At 38.0% G+C, this 19,964-nt stretch overlaps 1 protein-coding gene across 1 annotated transcript; it reads left to right on the top strand.

Moving 5' to 3' along the window:
* Nucleotides 1–526: 526 nt before the first annotated feature.
* LOC130936625 (amino acid transporter ANT1) lies at nt 527–3,226 on the top strand. Its single transcript, XM_057866720.1, has 3 exons — nt 527–1,035; nt 1,561–2,208; nt 2,748–3,226. The coding sequence occupies exons 1-3, from the start codon at nt 817–819 to the stop codon at nt 3,129–3,131; spliced, it is 1,251 nt and encodes a 416-aa protein (XP_057722703.1). The 5' UTR covers nt 527–816; the 3' UTR covers nt 3,132–3,226.
* Nucleotides 3,227–19,964: the final 16,738 nt, after the last annotated feature.

The following is a 19,964-nucleotide window of genomic DNA, read 5'->3' as shown; positions in this document are numbered from 1 at the left end:
CTCAAGTATTTGTTACAAATGACCCACAAACTCTAACTCTCACCCCTATTTATAGTCATCCACCTCCTCAATAGATGGTTAGGATTAAATATAATCAATGGTCTAGATTAATCATCTATAACCTTTTTTACAAATATCCATCATACCACAACTTTTTAAATACTTTTAGATTATTCCATACTACTCTTCATAATTATATATACATTCATACTCTTTTAGAATATTCTATGATCTTTTAGAGTCTTTTAGAATCTTCTAGAACCTTCTAAGGTATTCTGAGACTTTCTAGGACATTCTAGAACGTTCTAAAATCATTTAGAGCATTCTTAAATACTTTAAAAAATTTTACAAAATAATTAAATTTAACCTTCTAAAATTTACAGTGACAATGTGTTATAGTCAAATTCAAATGAAAAAAAAAAAAAAGTAGGGAGGAGGAACAATTCATGAATGTGGTAGCTAAGAGCATTCCTATAATATTATTGACTACTTGTCCAGATCTACTAAATTAGTTGTTTCACCGCGTTTGTTCACACTTCTGTTCCAACGCTCCCATTTTGCAAGTAACCATGTTTGTTACTTCTTTCCTTTCCATTTTCATTCTCCACTGCATCCAATCGTTTCCAAGTAACTTTCAATTACCCTCTATACCCAATATAAAATTCTATAAAATCCAAAAAGAAAAGAACAAGAACCAACGAATCACGTAATCATTTGGGGTCACTAATTCATTGATCCACACATCCAACTCCACTGTTCCGTTTGTCGTATAAACACCGGAACCCTAATTTTTTAGGGGAATCGTGGTTCGAGAAGATGGTGAATCTTGACACCGGAACCGTGTCACAACAACTTTTGGAGCCTCATCATTCAACCAAAGCTTCAAAGCTTCAAACTTTGGGGAACATCATAGTCTCTGTTGTTGGAACTGGAGTTCTAGGTCTCCCCTTTGCTTTTCGGATCGCTGGATGGGTTGCTGGGTCGCTTGGTGTTGCAATCGTCGGCGTAGCCACCTACTATTGCATGCTCCTTCTTGTCAGTGATCTTTCTTCTCCACTCTTTATGAGGAAAAAAAAAATGCAAAATGAATGCTACCTGTTTCTGTAAATGCTTTGACCTATCTTATGCTTTATTAGATATTTTTTAAGCTAGATCCAGTTAATCTAAATTACAACTTGAATCTTTAGGAGAGATGGATCTAATTGAGTGATTGGTGATACTTCAAGGAATGTATATAATCATATTTATGTTGAAATTGTTGTTAGCTAAGAAAACTGTGAACTTTTGTACATCATGATGGTTTGGGCTTTCTTCGATTTGGTTTACTAATGAATGCTTTCTTTGCCTACTTTCATAATTTTTTCTGGTGGGGTCCTATGTCAATAACTTTGTCTAGCTTTGATGATATGATGATATCATTACAAAAAGAAAAAGAGACCACAATGCAAGCGGATGAATCAAAGTTTCATGATACATTGATATGTCTTTTATTTTTGCTGCTGCTTTTGTTGTGCACATGCCTTGTTATTTGACAGTTTTGCTTTATGCTTTGTGGTGTAGGTTACGTGCAGACGGAAGTTGTCTTCAGAAGAACTACTAGTGGAAGCAATAACTTATGGAGACCTGGGTTATAGGAGCTTTGGAACCTCGGGTCGCTATATGACAGAGATTTTGATTTTGCTGGCACAAAGTGGAGGATCGGTTGCATATTTGGTATTTATTGGACAAAATCTCCAATCTGTATTCCAAAGCTATGGATTTGCGATGAGCAGCTTTATATTTATGTTAGTGCCAGTTGAAATTGGATTGTCGTGGATAGGCAGCTTATCTGCTCTAGCACCTTTTAGCATTTTTGCTGATGTTTGCAATGTCCTAGCCATTGGAATTGTGGTGAAGGAAGACATACAACAGATCCTACAGGGTGAATTTTCGTTTGGACAAAGGACGACAATCACATCCAACATTGGGGGATTGCCATTTGCAGCAGGCATGGCGGTTTTTTGTTTTGAGGGTTTTGGAATGACACTAGCCCTAGAGAATTCTATGCGGGATAAATCCAAATTCCCAAGATTGCTGGCTCAAACTTTTAGTGGGATTTCATTTGTATACATTCTTTTTGGGTTTTGTGGTTACATGGCTTTTGGGGAAGAAACCAGAGACATTGTGACTCTCAACCTCCCTAGAGATTGGTCATCTCTTGCAGTACAGGTAAACAGCTCTCATACTCATATTTGACTTGAAATGCTTATTCTTAAACAGTGCACCTAGAGTTATATATATATACAAAGTTAAAACGAAACAAACATTTTTTGTTTTCCTTTCCTCCAGTAATTTATATTTGAAGTGGATAATACCTGATCCATTTGCGGATATATCCTTGCACATTTCCTTGGTGTCTAGTAATTATAACTATTGATATCACTTTCATTTCGTATTTGTGCTTGTTGTCATATGACTCATATCAAGGAATCTGTTCTTACCTCAGCACAATCGCTGAATTGTGTCTGTATTAAGTTTATTATATCTTCTTGTGTACGTTTTACCGGCTGTGTACACATTGAGGATTCATCCCTAATACATGCTTGTCAAGTACTAAGCATTGCAAAGAGTGCATAAAAAGGCCAATTTACATTTCTGTTTTCAGGAAATTCTTATCTTTTTTATTCTGTCTTCAAATTTTGCCTTTGATTGCATTGCTTATTTGCTCATAAGAAGAGTCTGACATCTAACCTTTTATCTGATAACAGGTAGGATTATGTATGGGGCTTGTATTCACATTCCCAATCATGTTACATCCAATTAATGAGATTATTGAAGGTAAATACAAAATCGGCCGGAGGGAAAATGATGAATCGGCAAGAGTAGGAAAGATTGCGATATACATCAGCCGTGCAGTGGTGGTGGTTGTGCTTGCAGTCTTGGCTTCTTTCGTGCCAGAATTCGGCGTGTTTGCATCATTTGTGGGGAGTACTATATGTTCAATGATGTCATTTGTATTGCCAGCCACATTTCACCTAAAACTGTTTGGCCCTTCTCTAAGCACTTGGCAGAAAGCCTTGGATTTTATTGTGTTACTCTGTGGATTATTCTTTGCTATTTATGGCACTTACAACACAGTGGTTGGAGTTTGATGCTTCTAGAGGTTGAAGATGTTTTAAAGTTTGTAATTTGTATGTAGCATAAATGTTATAGTTATTCGAGCCAGCTTACTTTTGTGGTTCGCAAAGCGAATTGTGCTTCTAGTTTTGCTTTATTTGAGTTTCCCTAAATCCTAACCTAAAGATATCTAAAGAGGATTGTAAATCTAGAAGGAAAAAAGGGCATTGTTAGTCTTCCAATTATTTGTTGGGTTTAAATTAATTTTCACTCTAAATCCTCAAATTGGGATGAACTAATGCGGCTATGGATGGGGAGGAAAAAAAAGAAATTTGTTCTACCATGCATAACTACTGGATTATAAAATTATCAATCCCAAAGAGAAAAGGCTATTATATTTACTTAAATTACATTCAACTCCTTCTCAAGCCACCAATTTGTTTCCTTAAAAACTAAAATAATTAATTTAACTTCGAGAGTTGATATTTCAAAAATAATTTATATTTGTGCCATATTTTTCTATTGTAAACATGATCAAAGAATACCCATGGGTACTCAACAAATACAAGTAGCAGACATAATTAGATGAATAGTTACAATAAACTTTTTTTCATTTATTCCTTATGATATCTCTCAATTCGATAGGTTAAAGACTAACTAGTGACAAATTTGAGTTTCATTTAAAAGTTTGTCATTAGCTAATAAATTATTGTATATATAAGATATGATTCAGATTTTCGACGCTTGTTTAATGAATGAGTTAAGTGTCGTTAGCTAATAAATTGTTGTATATATAAAGTAGAATTCAAATTTCTGACGATTATTTAAATGAACGAGTAAAGTGACCATCTGATGCATGTTAGTAACAGAGTTTATAGTTCCATATATTCTGACTAATGGATAGGAGTGCATGTTTTGCTTTATAATAAACTTTTTAGTGACTTTTTGTTATCTAAATTTGTGAATGAAATATTAAATTAGAAAATTAGTAACCAAGAAAAACTAAAAACAAACATAGAAATTGTTCCAGGTTACCTGAAACGGTGATTTGAGTTTGAACGTGAGGTCCAAACTTCTTTTAAGGCAGCGTCCGACTTGTGCTAGTGCTGACTCGTAAGGAGGTAGGAGGTGGTACTTACAAGAGACTACGATGCTTAAGTTAGCAAAGGCTTTAAGCAGGTTTTAATAGATCGGGTTCTGAATATACATGAGGGCTATAGTGTATTTATAATAGAATTGATAACCAACCTTTAAAGTAATTTCGTCTTTGATAGTGGATTTATCGTTTCTTTTTTTTTTTTAAGTTGTTGAAATTTATCTTTTAAAAAGATAGAAAATATCTTAAGTATTAGTTGTTCATTTGAATAAGTAAAGTTGAGTTGTTGTGATAGTGCCCAACTTTTTTGGGTCAAATAGAGATGTATGAGGCTACTTTTTTTTTTGGTAAAAGAATGAGGCCATTTTTATTGAGTAGATTTTCGTTTCTTTTAGGCCTGACTATAATCTCATGGGCTAGGATATGAACAGAAATCAAACATTGAGTTACATTGAGGGAAAAAAAGTGTTTAAAAGCACGGGTTAAGTTAAATTCTTGTTTCTTGATTGGAGCACTATAATTGCAAACTACTATTAACGAAGCACACCTGTCGTGGGGTGTTTATTTGGGGCATTAATTAGACATTGATGAGAGTTTTTGTTGTTTTGTTTTTGTTTTTATTTCGTTTTATTGTTCTTTAAAATCAAGCCGTCATGAGTTAATGTTAGCATACGTTACCTTTCTCTTTTGTGACAGTTAAATATGACAGCATGTGAAAATAATCAAAATATGAATGAATGATTCCCTAGAGCTAAGTCTCAGAGTGGTCCCTGAAGTTACACTCGTGCTTCAAAGTAGTCCCTAAAATTATTAATTACCCAAATTGGTACCTGAAGTTAGACGCCGGGACTCAGTGTTGTCCTTCCGGCACATTTCCTCCAGGTGGCGTCATCGGAAAGCTGATGTGGCTAATTTGGTGACACGCGGGCAATCATAACGGCTAGCTGAGGTGGAAGAACGAATTTTATTGACCCAATTTGGTCCCTAATTCGAAGTTTAAAATCCCTAATTCCCAAATCTGAAGATCAACCTCCAGTGCCCTTCTCTTCTCTTCTGGTCTCTTCCGTTGGTTTCTCTGCAGCATCTTGATACCCAGACGACAATGGGTAGCGCGAGCAATGCTGCTGGAAGCTCGAACAACCCACGATCGTTTGGAAGCATCATGAGAAGAATGAACAGGAACAGGGATTCGCATTTGCCAGAATGGTGCAGATGCGGTTTGAGACCAGTGCTGCGATGGTCAATGACGGATTCTAATCCAGGGAGACCCTTCGTGGGTTGCCCAAACTACAATGTAAGTGGTTGTTGTTGTTGTTGTTTGCTGTAATTTTGGATATAAATTTGGTTGATTCTTTTACCTTGGTGCAGACTGTAGGCAAGAAGTGGTGTGGTTTGTTTATATGGATTGATAAAATTCTTGAAGAAGATGTGATCACATGTGATGGTAGAGCAAGCCCTTCAATTGACAATGAAGAGTGGAAGATGAAGTTTGCTTGGAAACTTGGAAGATTAGAGTCTGAAGTTAGGGTTCTAAAAGTGGGTGGAGTTTTGGTGTTTGTATTTATGCTGCTGGTTACAGTAGCCATTCTTGTCTTAAAGTTAGATAGGCAGTTTGGCCAATTGTATCTGGGAAGAAACACATGAATTATGCATGTTGTTGCTGTAGTTGTACCTGTCAGTTTGTTTGAAAGAAATGAAAATTAAAGTGATTGAGACTAGTGTGCTTGCATATGTTGGAGCAGAATAATAGGAGTTTATAGTGTTTGGAAAGCATCTTAATTGCATATGAGAGTGCAAAATAAAACCAAAAATTTGTCACAGATCTCTTCAAGAAAGTCATAATTCATATTTCATATGGTAGTGATTACATCCAAAATAAGGCATTATAAAGCCAGAACAATAGTCACCAACTATAATGGAGTTTTCAAAACATAAGTGTCATAAGTTTTCAATCTCCAACACTGGAATTGTAAGCAAGAAAGCATACACAGTACATTACTTCAGCAAAACAGAAAAATAAAGGCACCATACTGTCCCTAAATATAAAAAACTAAGTCACTAATTCTTGGTTCTGGGTGGCTTGAATCCCGGATTAGGCACAAATCGCATTGCTGGTAGATTCGTTGCTGTTTCAGTGCTTGCAGGCTGACTGCTTGTTAGGAGAGTGCTTGCAGATGGAGTAGTTGCAGATGGAGTACTTGCAGATGGAAGAGATGGAGTGCTTGCAGATGGGGTGCTGGATGGTTGGGTGGTAGCACTGGGTGTGGATAACTTTCTCTTAGGAGGCAGTTTCGATGGCCGAACAGGAGGTTGTTGCACCTATGTATGAAACACCAAAAATTTAATGTGACTAAGAAAAATTAATGTATGACCATAATACATGTATATATATGAGTAAATAATATTACCCACCTGTTGCGAGTCATCAGTTTCTGACATAATAGGCTGACTAAGATCAAGCTGAATCTCAACCTGATCCTGTGACACAGTTGGGGCATCACCACCATTTACAGCAGCAGTTGGAGCAGAATTGTTGACCTCACCTCCATTAGCATCAGAATTAGCAGCAGCAGCAGCCGCCGCCACAGCAGCTGATTCTTCATCAACGGCCCTCTTATGACAGTTCCTCTTTGTGTGACCAGATTCACCACAATAGCGACAATGTCCTTTTTTATGAACTTTTTTCATTGAGGTCTTCTGCTTCTTGCCTTTACTTGGCTTCTCATCAGCATCCTTTCTTCTTTTCTTCTTGATTGGCCCTGGCTTCTTCTTGAACTTTGGTGCTTGAGGTCTATTATAAGGTAATTTCTCCCACAGTGCCTGGCCAGGAATTGGATTTATATGGAAGCCATAGGTGTTGTTGTATGCTTCCATGGTCAACCAGCTATGACAGAATTCATCTGGCCTTCTACCAGCCCGGGCCAAAGCGGCACATGCATGCACACATGGCATCCCTACATAGAACATCACAGTCATACATAAACATAATTTGAACTGCAAATCGAAAATAAAAAATTTAAAAAATATGCATAAAAAATTCATACCACTTAGTTGCCAAAAACCACAGGTGCATGATCTCTTGCCTAAGTCCACAGCCATATTTGTAGGCCACCCATGAACTTCAAATATTTCGTAATCTGCATCACCAGACCACATGGGAACCCATTTTTTTGATTCCTTTCTTATCTTTTCCAACCTACTTCTCTGTATTGGAGGTAAAATCCCGTCATTGTTCCTCAACTTCACCTTGTTCCTGGCTATAGATCTCATGATGTACATCCTGACCTCCTCCAACAGTGTGATAATAGGCTTGACTCTAGGGTCCTTGATCTGTGAGTTGAAAACCTCACATGCATTATTGCAGATATTGTCCATTTTTGGTGCAATGCTGAAGAATGCCCTGCTCCATGAATTCTTTGGCCATTTGCATAGATAACTCCAAGCATCCTTATTTAGCCTTTCCAATTTTTTCATCCCTTCCACAAATCCCTCTTGAGTCGTAGACCGTGCACACTCCCAAAGCAAACCTCTAAGCTGATTATCCTTCCACTGTTTGTTGAAGTTCCTCCATAAATGTCATACACAGAATCTGTGATGGACATTTGGGAACACATCCTGAACTGCATGAATTAGACCCTGCAAAGTCAACAAGCCAGTCACAAAGTTTCAAATCGAGCCTCAAAAAGGTCCCTAATGTTATTTTAATGAACTCAGAGTGGTCCCTAAAGTTGTGTAAGTGACATCAACGTGGTCCTTGGGTGAGCTGATTACACAGATACTACCCCCTATAATGCAACCATCAACTATGCAGCATACAACAATTACTCAATCTAAGTAAAGAGATTTGTGTTCATAAACCAGCAGATATTCAATTCAACAATTATTTAATTTACACAACTTGGACCTTAGCTTAGCTGAGTACACAGATAGTACCCCCTATAATGCAACAATCAACTATGCAGCATACAACAATTACTCAATCTAAGTAAAGAGATTTGTGTTTATAAACCAGCAGATATTCAATTCAACAATTATTTAATTTACACAAATTAGACCTTAGCTTAGTTGAGTACACAGATACTACCTCCTATAATGCAACCATCAACTATGCAGCATACAACAATTACTCAATCTAAGTCAACAGATTTGTGTTTATAAACCAGCAGATAAACCAGCAGATATTCAATTCAACAATTATTTAATTTACACAACTTGGACCTTAGCTTAGTTGAGTACACAGATACTATCTCCTATAATGCAACCATCAACTATACAGCATACAACAATTACTCAATCTAAGTAAACAGATTTGTGTTTATACAACATGGTTGAGCTACAATTTATACTACTATTATTCACTACTCAGCAGCAGGTATATCTAAGAATCACAACTGTTACTTAGGATAACTAGCAATAGATATGCATACCTTTTGCATGTCTGAAATAAAACACCAACCATGTTGCTTGTAGTCACCCAAGTCTTGGTGCAGCAATTCCAGAAACCATCGCCAATTCTCCGTGTTTTCAATGGACACTATTGCATAAGCAATCACATAAATGTGATTGTTTGCGTCTTGACCAATTGCAGAGAGGATTTGACCACCATGTTTTGTTTTTAGAAATGCTCCATCCAACCCTATAAGTGGTCTGCAGCCAGCCTTGAACCCTCTTTTACACCCATCAAGGCAAATGTACATCCTATCAAAGGTTGGATCTTCATCAGGATTGGGATGAGGTGTAACACCAATACTCACAGTGGAGCCAGGATTAGTTTTCAGTAATGTCAACCCGTAATCCCTAACCATACCATACTGGGCAGCAGCATCTCCATAAACTATGGCCCTAGCATCCCCTAGAGCCCTTGTCAGTGAAGGCTTGTTGAGGTCCAAGTCACACTTGCTCTTAAAGTACTGGGCAGCTTCACAATGTCTAAGGTTGGGATATTTCCTTAATTTCCTAACCAGTTTGCAACCCAGCCACTTCCTATTAGCTAGCCTGTTCTTAGTCTCTCTAGGACAAGTGTGATCGTCCATAAATGTCTTGATCTGCCAACAGTTGTTACCCTCACTGTCCATGGAAGCATATACTACCCAGCCACACTCCTCTCCCTTACAAACAGCCCTCATCCTTAAATTGTCATTCTTCTTCCACCAGATCCGCCTTCCCTCCTGGATACAGTACTCACAAACAGCTTCCTTGAATTCCATCTTAGAATTAAATTTCATCCCAACCTTTAGTTTAAGCTCACCAAACCTTCCTCCTTCCCTAAATACCGGAAACACCTCATCTGACTCAACCTCGTCTAACTCATCCTCAGAGTTCGGTGGAGTCTTCATTTCCTCAGAGTGCCAAGACTCTCCACCATCAGATTCATCATAAGCTCCATCTTGAGCATCATAATATGCTCCCATTTCACCAACCTTCGGAATCGGCCCAAAGAAGAATTCATCATCTTCAGACCCTGACTCTGCACACACAATCCCATCATCCTCAAGCATAACTGAACTCTTTTCATTAACTTCTTTATTATCTGTTGTAGTCCTCTTTTTAGCATCACTCTTCTTTCCAGTTGATCTCTTCCCAACCACGTCTTGTTCCACACTAGAGACATCATCAGCAGCAGGCCTATACGGTTCATCCTCTACACTGTCATAACTGTCATGGGAGTCTGAAGATTCTTCCTCACTAGACAAGCTAACAAACACAGTCTCAGGATCCTTTCCCTTAACAGATGCTCTTCCAAAAGTTCCAGTTGCAGCTGATCTTGTTAAAGACCTCCTAGCATGTAATGCTGCATTCTTTACTTTCTGAGGGCCTTTCTTTGGTATATCAGACCTCCTCTCTTTTTGTGATGTTGATCTTGTTACAGGTTTTGAAGTGGGCTGGGCCGTTGACTTTGGAGCAGTAGTGGACTGGCCCATTCTTTTTGGTCGTGGGTTGGGCTTAGAAGTAGTGGCAACTGTGGGTTTGGCCATTGTTTTTAGTGGTGGGGTGGGCTTAACACTGGGAGCAGCAGCTGTGGGTGCTGCCATTTCTTTGGGTGGTGATTTGGAATAACTAACAGAAATTGCAGTAGTGTGACTCTTATGCTTTGGTCCTGAAATACCTTTACCAGTAGGCATAGTTGGGGGGATTGTTGTTGGAGTAGGAATTGTGGTGTTCATTGGTTCTGAGGTTGGAATCGGTGGTGATGTGGTGGAAATTGTATTGGCTGTCACATTGATGCTGGGGTATGTATGCGGAATAGGGTCTGGTAGCACTATCAACTCCTTGCCTTTGGATGATGCTAGTCCTGTTTTCTCATCAAACACAGGTTCAGAGACCCCATGTTCATAATACACATGGACAACTCCCTTGTTGGTCTGAGCAGCATAACACATCTCCATGAGCTCTTTGTCATGTGTCAAAGCTCTAAGCCCTCTTTGCAATGGCCTATTAGGCACCAGCCACCAACAGTGAGTCATATTGTCATACCCAAGTGTCTTATAGTAGTCTCGGATAAAAAATACATCCACAGTGTCTATGTCAACTCTCGGCAACTCAAAAATCTGTCCACCACTGTAATTCACAGTTCCATCACGCTCTGTGACGAATAAGCCTCCATGGTGAAATATGATGGTAATCCAAGGATCTCCCATCTGCAATTTAGAAATAAAATTTCATGATTAACCTCATCATCTTCAACCATATTAACAAGTTGGAAACCACATTAACTGTAAATGCAGCAAAGCATAATAGATAAGAAATAGCATTTTCCCATGACAAACAGCCCTCATACAGTCAACACTTTCATTAGCCTAACCACTCTGAAAACTAGTTGCGATCAAACCCTAGCTAAATATTGCGAAACACAAACATGCATACCCACAGATAACACTCCAAAAAATCGTTTCTAACTACTGAAGAGATTAAACTAACAACCTTAACAAAAAACAGAGCATTCCTTATATCACATTATATTTTTCCTTTTTTCCTTACCTTTTTCAGAGAGACTGGCCTTCGATACAGTCTTCGTTTGAGGCAGATGATGATATCTGATCCTATATAGCAGTCGTGCTCCACAGAAATCGCAACAGTTACCACAATCCAACCACCGCCATTGACGAGTACAGGGGAGCAGGGGTTTGTGTTGTATTTTGAGGGAGGGAAGACAATGCGTTACGTTAACGTTTGATGGGGGAGTCTTCAAAACCAACTTTTGGAGTGAAACGACGTCGTATTCGGCCATTTACGCGCCACCAACAAAACTACGTCGTTTTAGCCTTGCCCGCGTGTCACCAAATTAGCCACATCAGCTTTCCGATGACGCCACCTGGAGGAAATGTGCCGGAAGGACAACACTGAGTCCCGGCGTCTAACTTCAGGTACCAATTTGGGTAATTAATAATTTTAGGGACTACTTTGAAGCACGAGTGTAACTTCAGGGACCACTCTGAGGCTTAGCAATTAGGATTTGATTTGATTCCCTATCAGTTAAAGATTTGCTTTGTAGAGTTCTCCACTGAATCTATGTGGTCCAATTGCAACAACATATCTGTGAATTCAACTGCAATATCTTTTAACTTTAATTGTGATCATAAATTCATAATATTATTTGATTTATTATTTTTTTAGCATTTTTGTATGATATAAAAAATATACATAAAATAATAAATATGACATTTTTGTTAATTGTAACTATTGTAACTGCTGTAAATGCAATAGTTAGATTTTTTTATTTAATTTTTAAATTTTTTTATATTATAATTTTAAATGAGCCAATCAATTTTAAATAATTTTTACTAAATCATGTTATGATTTTGTTTTAAGTACTTAATTTACTCTTTTGATTATACATAATATCAATTTTCAATAATTTAGTTGTAAATATATTACTTTCTAATAATTCTTGTATCAAAAGACAATTATAATTAAATTAATTTAGTAATTAATGCATTAGTCTACTTAAGTAAATGTTAAAAATTTAAATTTTGTTTTATATACGTAATAAGTCATTACTCAATAATAAATCTTTAAATAAAATTTTAATCCGTAATAGATTAATTTTTACCTTAGCAATTATAAACGAAATCACAAATTCAATTTATTAAACCATGGTAGGATCCACTATCCACTTTATGTTCACCTATACATGAAAGTGAAAGTGACAAAACAATTACTAACCATAAAAACAAAAGCAATAACACTTGAGCTGACAAGTGAAACAGTAAACACCAAGAACAAAATTTGGTTGCATTCATCATTACTATTGCAGCCGCAACTTTGTTTTTTGTCTTGACTAGGGTTTATAGCTTTACTCAGCACTTTGCTGGGACACATTGATAGGCATTAGGGTTGTTGTTTTATGTTGTGGTAATCTTATCCACATAATAAAACCATTTCCATGGCATCAAGTCATTTTCGTTTCCATAACTGTGCATGGTCACTTCATCATTCTTCTTTCGTCATCTTATGGACTTTACTCAACAAGGCTTAATAGATCACACACCATTATTATGCAACCCACTACTCTTCCTCTAACCACTCTTTCTATTCCAATCCCTTTAGTGGATAAGATATCTCATATCCCCTAACCAAATTGCCCCTAGCAAATCACAATTCACTTTAATAGCTTAAAGATCTACAACAATAATGACACTTTGTGATACATTTATTTGGTGAAGATATGTTTTATGTGTGAAAATGATACCTGATAATCATTAAATTGATTAACATAATAGGTGTTTACATTTTAATTAATATTTTTATTAAAAAAACATATTTATATGAGTAATTTCTTATTTGCTATTCATCAATGTTACGAACTCGGGTTATAGCTTCAACGGTTTAAAAATGACTCAATTCTTAAACTCAAATCGTCCTCTTACCGTTCAAGAATTCGGAACAAACTAGATAACCAAAAATTATTAACCGATATTTAAAATTGAATTTCCTCTATCTTAACCAACCAAAAAGATAAGATAACAAAACAAACTATGTAAAGAAAAGTTTAGAATTTGCCAATGCGTTATATACATACTTAAAATCTTATCTCTTAGTCTTAAATCTATTTTAATTTGAACGTGAAATATTTTTATAGGTTATCTCCTACCATTCAATCTAGGGGTGGCAATGGGTAGGGTAGGGTAGGGTTTGAACCCAACCCTAACCCTATCCGCGGGTTGAGTTTTTGACTAACACTCAACCCTATCCTACCCGCGGGTTGAGAAATACCCAACCCTAACTCTACCTGCGCTCAACCCGCGGGTATCCGACCCTACCCGCGGGTTGACAAAAAAAATATTATAATGACACAAATATCTCATAAATAACACAAGTATCCTTGGTTTAGTGGCTAAGAATCTTTTGCACATGCTTAAGGTCCTTAGTTCAACTCCCATATGTAACATTTTTAAACATATATAACACATATTATGGGGGGTGCAGGTAGGGCGGGTAGGGTGAAAATTATAAAATTCGCTGATCCAGCCAAATTATCTCATCATTTAATGAAACTCATGAACAATTTGCAATAGTTTTATTTTATAGTGAGATACTTATTATAATTTCATTAGATTTTGCTATGGAATGTTTAGGATATTTATTAACAAAATTTTATTTATTTATAGGGCTTAGTTAATAATGTATTTAAATTTTGAAACGTTTGTTAAAACTAATACTAGGATTTTGGACTCCGTAGACACTGAGACAGGGATACTGAGACACAAAATCGTGTTTAGCAGAGGAGACATGAACAGAGACAATGTATCCTGAATTAGTGTATTTTGTGTCTATCTTGACAGGAAGGACACGGATACACTAACAAGGGACACAACTTATTTTTTATTTTTTCTTTCATTATTCTTGTTAATTTTTTATAATTATATTTTTATTGTTATATTTTTCATCTCAAATTTTTTAAATGAAAAAAAATGAGAATAAATTGAATTTTCATAATTTGTTCTAGTTTATCACCAAATAAAATACAAGAACACAAAATTTTGTATCTCTATCTATCAGTATCTTGTCCTATCTTATTCTCAGTATTTTGTCTGGTCCTGTTTTTAGAAATAAATGTAGCCTTGGTGAACAATATATTTGTCAAGTCTCATTTCTATTAATTATTTTTATATAATATAAATAAGAGTAAATAGCCAAATTGGTCCCCGAAAGATAGCCCGATCTCCAAATCAGTCCCCGTAAGAAAAAGATAATAAAAATTGTCCCCGAGAAATTTAAAATTAGTAACGTTAGTCCTTCCGTCAACGTTCGGTAAATTCCGTCATTGACGCTGTGAACTCTTGCTTATGTGGCTGTTAGTGTGGCATATCAGCATGCCAGCTTGGCGCATAGTGGCTGGTGACAAGATATGTTTCCATATGTATGTCAAATTAGTCCTTGGTCTATAAACCCTAATCCCTTCTTCGTTTTAAATGCCATTGTTGCTGCAGCTTGAGATTGATTCTGCAAAAGCCGAAAATTCTTGACCAATTGCACGATGGGTAGCGTAGGTGGGGGTCGCAGTTGACAAGCGTCGCTATCACACGGAAGCCATGCTTCGAGCTCTTCGCTGCGGTGGCGGAGGAAGAACTCCGACCAAGTTTGCTTTTGTGGGTTGAAGACAGTGATCAAAAAGTCTGGGACAAGAAAAAATCCTGATAGATTGTTTCATGCTTGTCCAAGATACCGGGGTGAGCTATGAATGTAGTCTTCTTGAAACTTCCAATTATTTGAGTTGGATTTTGACATTTTGGTACCCTGATGTTGTGCAGAAGGGCAGCCACTGCAATTACTTTAGGTGGGCTGAGGACGACGAGTATGAAGCATTAGAGCACTTAGGAGAAGTTAAAACTGATGCAGAAATGGAGAGTGATGCTGCTTTCTTGAACCATAACATATCATGGAGAATGATGACCTTAGAAGCTGAAGTAAAAGCACTTAGGATGCAACTGTATTTTGGATTAATAGTTGTGATTGTGTTTTTTATGATTATGTGTATGTTCTTTAGTGGGAAATGAAGCAGTTAGTGTGAAAAAGATGATGTTGTGAACCTTGATAGTTTTCTGTTATTGTGAAAACCTTGTATGTTCATGTTTCTTTACTAGTAAAACCTTTTGATGCAACATTGTTGTTGATCATAACATAATGTAAGCAAATCAGAATAAGAAGAAATAACATTAAGTGAAGTAGGAATATCATAACATCACCAATGGTGTACTAGTTTCCATTGTCTCAGATTCAAATACCAACATTATTTTAACATAATAATAACACAAAAGCTAGTAGCTGATAGTTGAAAGTAGTAAACCATAAAGGGCTATACAAAAAAGCAGGGCTATTGAAGATACCACAACTACCACATTGTCTATAAATGGTAAAATTTGGCCCTGACAAAATAACAGATACTAATTGCCCTATATTTTATGTCTTCAAGTCTTGAAGTCATTCCATGTCTTTTTTTTTTCGAAGGTTTGAAATCCGGAGTTGGAACAAATGTCATGAAGCTGGCAAGTTTCTTGGCTGTTGTGGAGCTGCTACCCTTGATGGTTTCAGCAGATACAGCAACTGCTCCTGGAGAGGCATTTTCCTTTGCCCTAGCCCTGGTGACATGGAGTTTTGGAGGCCTTCCTCTACCTCTAGTCTGCATCAAACAGTTATTATCATTATCTGAATTAAAAAACAGCTACAAGTAACTAATGCTCAATTTAAAACTCTTTAAAAGATAACCTGAGTGACATTGGTTGATGTCTGGGATTTTTGTGTCAGTGGAAGCTGAGCATGCTGAGTAACAGGAATTTCAGTCTGTTCATCTGGAGCAGTTGCTGCTACTACTGGTAGTATCGGCTGAGTGTGATCTTCCTTTTCTGCTTCTGGACCAGGAACAGGTTGTGGTGGTTGAACAGCTGCAAGCTGCAACTGCATAATCCTTGCTTTCTCCTGAGCATCGTCTTGCTTTTTCTTGCTGCAAGTTCTCTTGTTGTGGCCCACCTCTCCACAGTACATGCACCGAATTGGAGCATACTTCCTTTTCATTTTTGTCTTCGTGCCACTGGGTCCTTCATCCTTGTCCTTCCTTCTATTTGTTGTTGGTCTGCCTGGTTTAGGTTTGATAGGAGGTGGAACAGGTGCAGGAGAACCTGTTTTCTCCCATAGATCTTGTCCCTTGACAGGGTTAACATTGAATTGGTATGTTCTTCTGTACGCCTCCATGGTCAACCATTCATGGCAATACTCCTCGGGCCTCTTATCATTTTTTTTCTTGAATGACTGATATTGCGTGCATACAAGGCATCCATATGTATTCCACACAAAAAAAATTCCATTTAGTTAAGTATGTATCAAGGTATGCATATGAAAGAAGAAGTTAGATATGAATTCAACCTGTCAACTGCCAAAACCTGCAGGAGCAAGTATGGTTCCCCAAATCTACCACCATATTAGTAGGCCATCCTTGAACTTCGTAGACTTCCTCTTTCGCATCACCCGACCAGTAGGGAGCCCAGTTTCTGGATAACTTAATAAGAGATTCTAGCATACTTTGCTGAACTGGAGCAAGTATTCCTTGATAACTCAGAAGCTTTAGTCTATTGTCAGACATGCTTTTCATAACCATTTTTCGTACCTCCTCTGCCAAAATCAGAATAGGCTTACCTCTGTCATGCTTTGTCTTTGCATTAAAGGATTCACAAGCGTTGTTGCAAATATTGTCGACCTTTGGCCCTTCACTGAAATGAGCTTTCGTCCAAGCTTCCTTCGGCCACTTGGCTAAGTATTCCCAAACTTTTTCATTAATCCTTTTGACTCTAGTCATATTCCTTTCGAACTCAACCGGGGTCCTCGATCTTGCACACTCCCATACCAAGTCCTTAAGCTCGACACTGCCCCATTGTTTAGAGAAGTTCCTTCACAAATGCTAGACACAAAATCTGTGTGGAACTGCTGGGACGAGATCTTTGACAGCTGGTATTAACCCCTGCACAAACAGTTAAACCCGACAAGATTTATAGTCATTACAATCCTCAAAGAAACATCATTAAATCAAAAAAGTCCTTAAAAATCAAATCGTGAGTCAAATTGGTCCTCACCTTTTGCATGTCTGATATGAAACACAGATTCTTTGCCTCATATTCTCCCAGATCTGATAGGAGCAGCTCCAAGAACCATTTCCAGTTCTCTTTGTTCTCAACATCAACAATTGCATATGCAATCACAAAAATGTGATTGTTTGCATCCTGTCCGTATGCAGTGAGAAGCTGACCTCCATGTAATATTTTCAAGAATGTCCCATCTAGACCTATCAATGGCCTACAGCCTGCCTTGACACCCTTCTTACAAACATCTATACAGACATAAAACCTCTCGAACTGAGGCGGATTATCAGTAATGGGAATCACACCCACCTGAACGGTGGAACCTGGGTTGGCAGTTAGCAACTCATGTGCATAATCCCATATCAACCCGTATTGTGCAATTTCATCCCCTTCAACTATCTTCCTAGATGCCTTAAGAGCTCTAGTAATGCATGAACTATTCAGTTTCACATTGCACTTCCTAACAAACCACTCATACACCTCCATATGCTTCATCTTAGGGTGCTTCCTGAGTTTTGGGTATAGCTTATTCACAGTCCATTCCAATGTAGCAGCTCTGTTTTTTCACTTTCTTGCACAAGTGTGATTGTCAACCAGTGTTTTTATCTGACAGGAACCATCACCGGGGTTGTGTCTACAATATACTACCTATGGACAATCTTCACACTTACAAACAGCCCTGACCCTAACCTTGTCATTCTTACAGAACCTAATATTCCTACCCCACTGTATAGTATAATCTCTAGTGGCAGCCATGAAATGTTGCTTGGATTTAAAAACCATACTTACCTCAAACTTGAGCTCACCAAATTTGGCCTTGTCATTGTAATGTGGATACACAGCTGGCCCTTCATCTTCAGAGTCTAACTTATGGGCAGAATCTTCTGACTTCCATTCATCTCCATCTGATGATTCTTCCCACAAAAATTCGTCATCTGAGTCTAAAATTACATGAAAATAACACAAAATTATAATAAAAAAAATTAACTCACACACAAACACTAAACTAGCAAATTCAATTACTCATACACAATTAATTATGGAATACCTTTATCAGAGCATTCATCAGATTCTATATCTTCATAGCTGGAGTCATCAGTTTCAATAGCTTTGTCTCTTGTTCTGTCAGCGGCAAGCCTATGCTTCTCTCTGTGATCTACTTTCTTGGCCCTAGAAGACTCTACTCTATCAACTCCACTGTCACTGTCACTACTGTTTAAAGGATCTCCTGCAACTCTTGGTGGCTTGTACAAACTGTCTTCAGCACTCTCATATGACTCATGAGAGTCACTATCATGTTCAACTACAGTTGCCTTCACTTGCCTTCCAGATCTTGTACTGGTTGTAGCTTTCACCTTCTTCTTGATCTTATCAGCTGGTGTAATCTTGCCAGAAACTTTAGCAGCCTCGGGTTTAGTCCAAGGTTTGGGCTGCTCCATGGGCTTGGTTATGGGTTTTGGAGTGGGCTTATCTGTGGGAGTACGTGTGGGTTTAGGGGTGGGCTGAGGAGTGGGGTTAGGTGTGGGATGAGTAGTGGGTTGAGGAGTTGGCTCAGGTGTGGGCTTAGGAGTGGACTGAGGAATGGGCTTAGGAGTGGGCTGAGGAGTGGCTTTAGGTGTGGGCTGAGTTTTAGCTCTTTTTGGCTGAGGTGATTTCTTTGTTGTTTTACAATAATCTTGGGACATTGCATCATTCTGGTCGTTGTTCAGCTTCTCTGCTTCTTCAGGGATGGTTGGCAAACATAGTACATCATCATCATCATCCTCGCTCATGCAGTCAACCACGTGTGGCTTAGACACTACATGCTCAAAATAGATGTTTATAAGGTGATGATTCCTCCTGCAATCCTTAACCATTGCCAACAGATCAGCGTCAGTTTCTAGCCTCCTCAAGCCATTATCCAGCAGCGTTCCAGGCACTTTCCACAAGCAATTGTTCATCTCAGTATACCCCAGCTCCTTATAGTATCCCTTCACAAAGAAAACGTCTAGAGTGTCTGAATCTACACCCATTAATACTTCAGTATTATCTGGTTCATAACACAGATAGCCTGATTCATCTATTTGGAACTTCCCACCATGGTGAAATACAAAGGTCATAGGAGGACTATCCATCTGAAACCAAAGCAGCAACACACACAACTGATGGAAATTTTTTTCATCAACAGGCATAGCATATTCAACATCAACAACCAAAATGAATCTAACACACACACATGCAGTTACACAGAGCACAAACATCATTCTCATCAATCCAAAAACAGGGTCATTCATTCATGGATCATCACCAAAGCCCTATGCCTGAACACAGTCTCCTAAACCCTAACATTGCAAACAGTAACACTGGATTTTCAACGACAATAGAAACACATTGATCAGGAGATAAAACCACAATCACTCTCACAAAATAACAAAACAAAGCTAACCTACCTCTCACGCAAGGCGATGGAGTGGCCTTTTCTGTTGACCAACGTCGTTGCAAACCAAAACCTGCAACTCCAGCACAATGTCGTCTACGGTCAAGCCTGGTGGTCACCGTTCAAAGCTTCATCTACCTGGACGAAACAAGTAGGAGGAAGGGATTAGAGAGGTTTTTTCTTCTCAGAAGAAGGATGTAACTGGAGACGTGTGCAAGGAAACAGGGATGAAAACCCAAGCGTTGTAATGAGGAGCAAAGAAAACGACGCCGTATAAGGTGTTGCT

This window comes from Arachis stenosperma, chromosome 6, assembly GCF_014773155.1.
Source record: "Arachis stenosperma cultivar V10309 chromosome 6, arast.V10309.gnm1.PFL2, whole genome shotgun sequence".
NCBI classification, from domain to species: Eukaryota; Viridiplantae; Streptophyta; class Magnoliopsida; order Fabales; family Fabaceae; genus Arachis; species Arachis stenosperma.
The sequence above is the reverse complement of the archived record's forward strand: the minus strand, read 5'-3'. Positions and strand labels throughout refer to the sequence as shown.

Bases quoted from the DNA above. Each gene is read 5' to 3' on its own strand.
- LOC130936625 (XM_057866720.1), top strand. From the start codon at position 817: ATGGTGAATCTTGACACCGGAACCGTGTCACAACAACTTTTGGAGCCT. The intron at 1,036-1,560 runs GTCAGTGATCTT...TTTGTGGTGTAG, and splicing joins ACTATTGCATGCTCCTTCTT to GTTACGTGCAGACGGAAGTT. The intron at 2,209-2,747 runs GTAAACAGCTCT...ATCTGATAACAG, and splicing joins GGTCATCTCTTGCAGTACAG to GTAGGATTATGTATGGGGCT.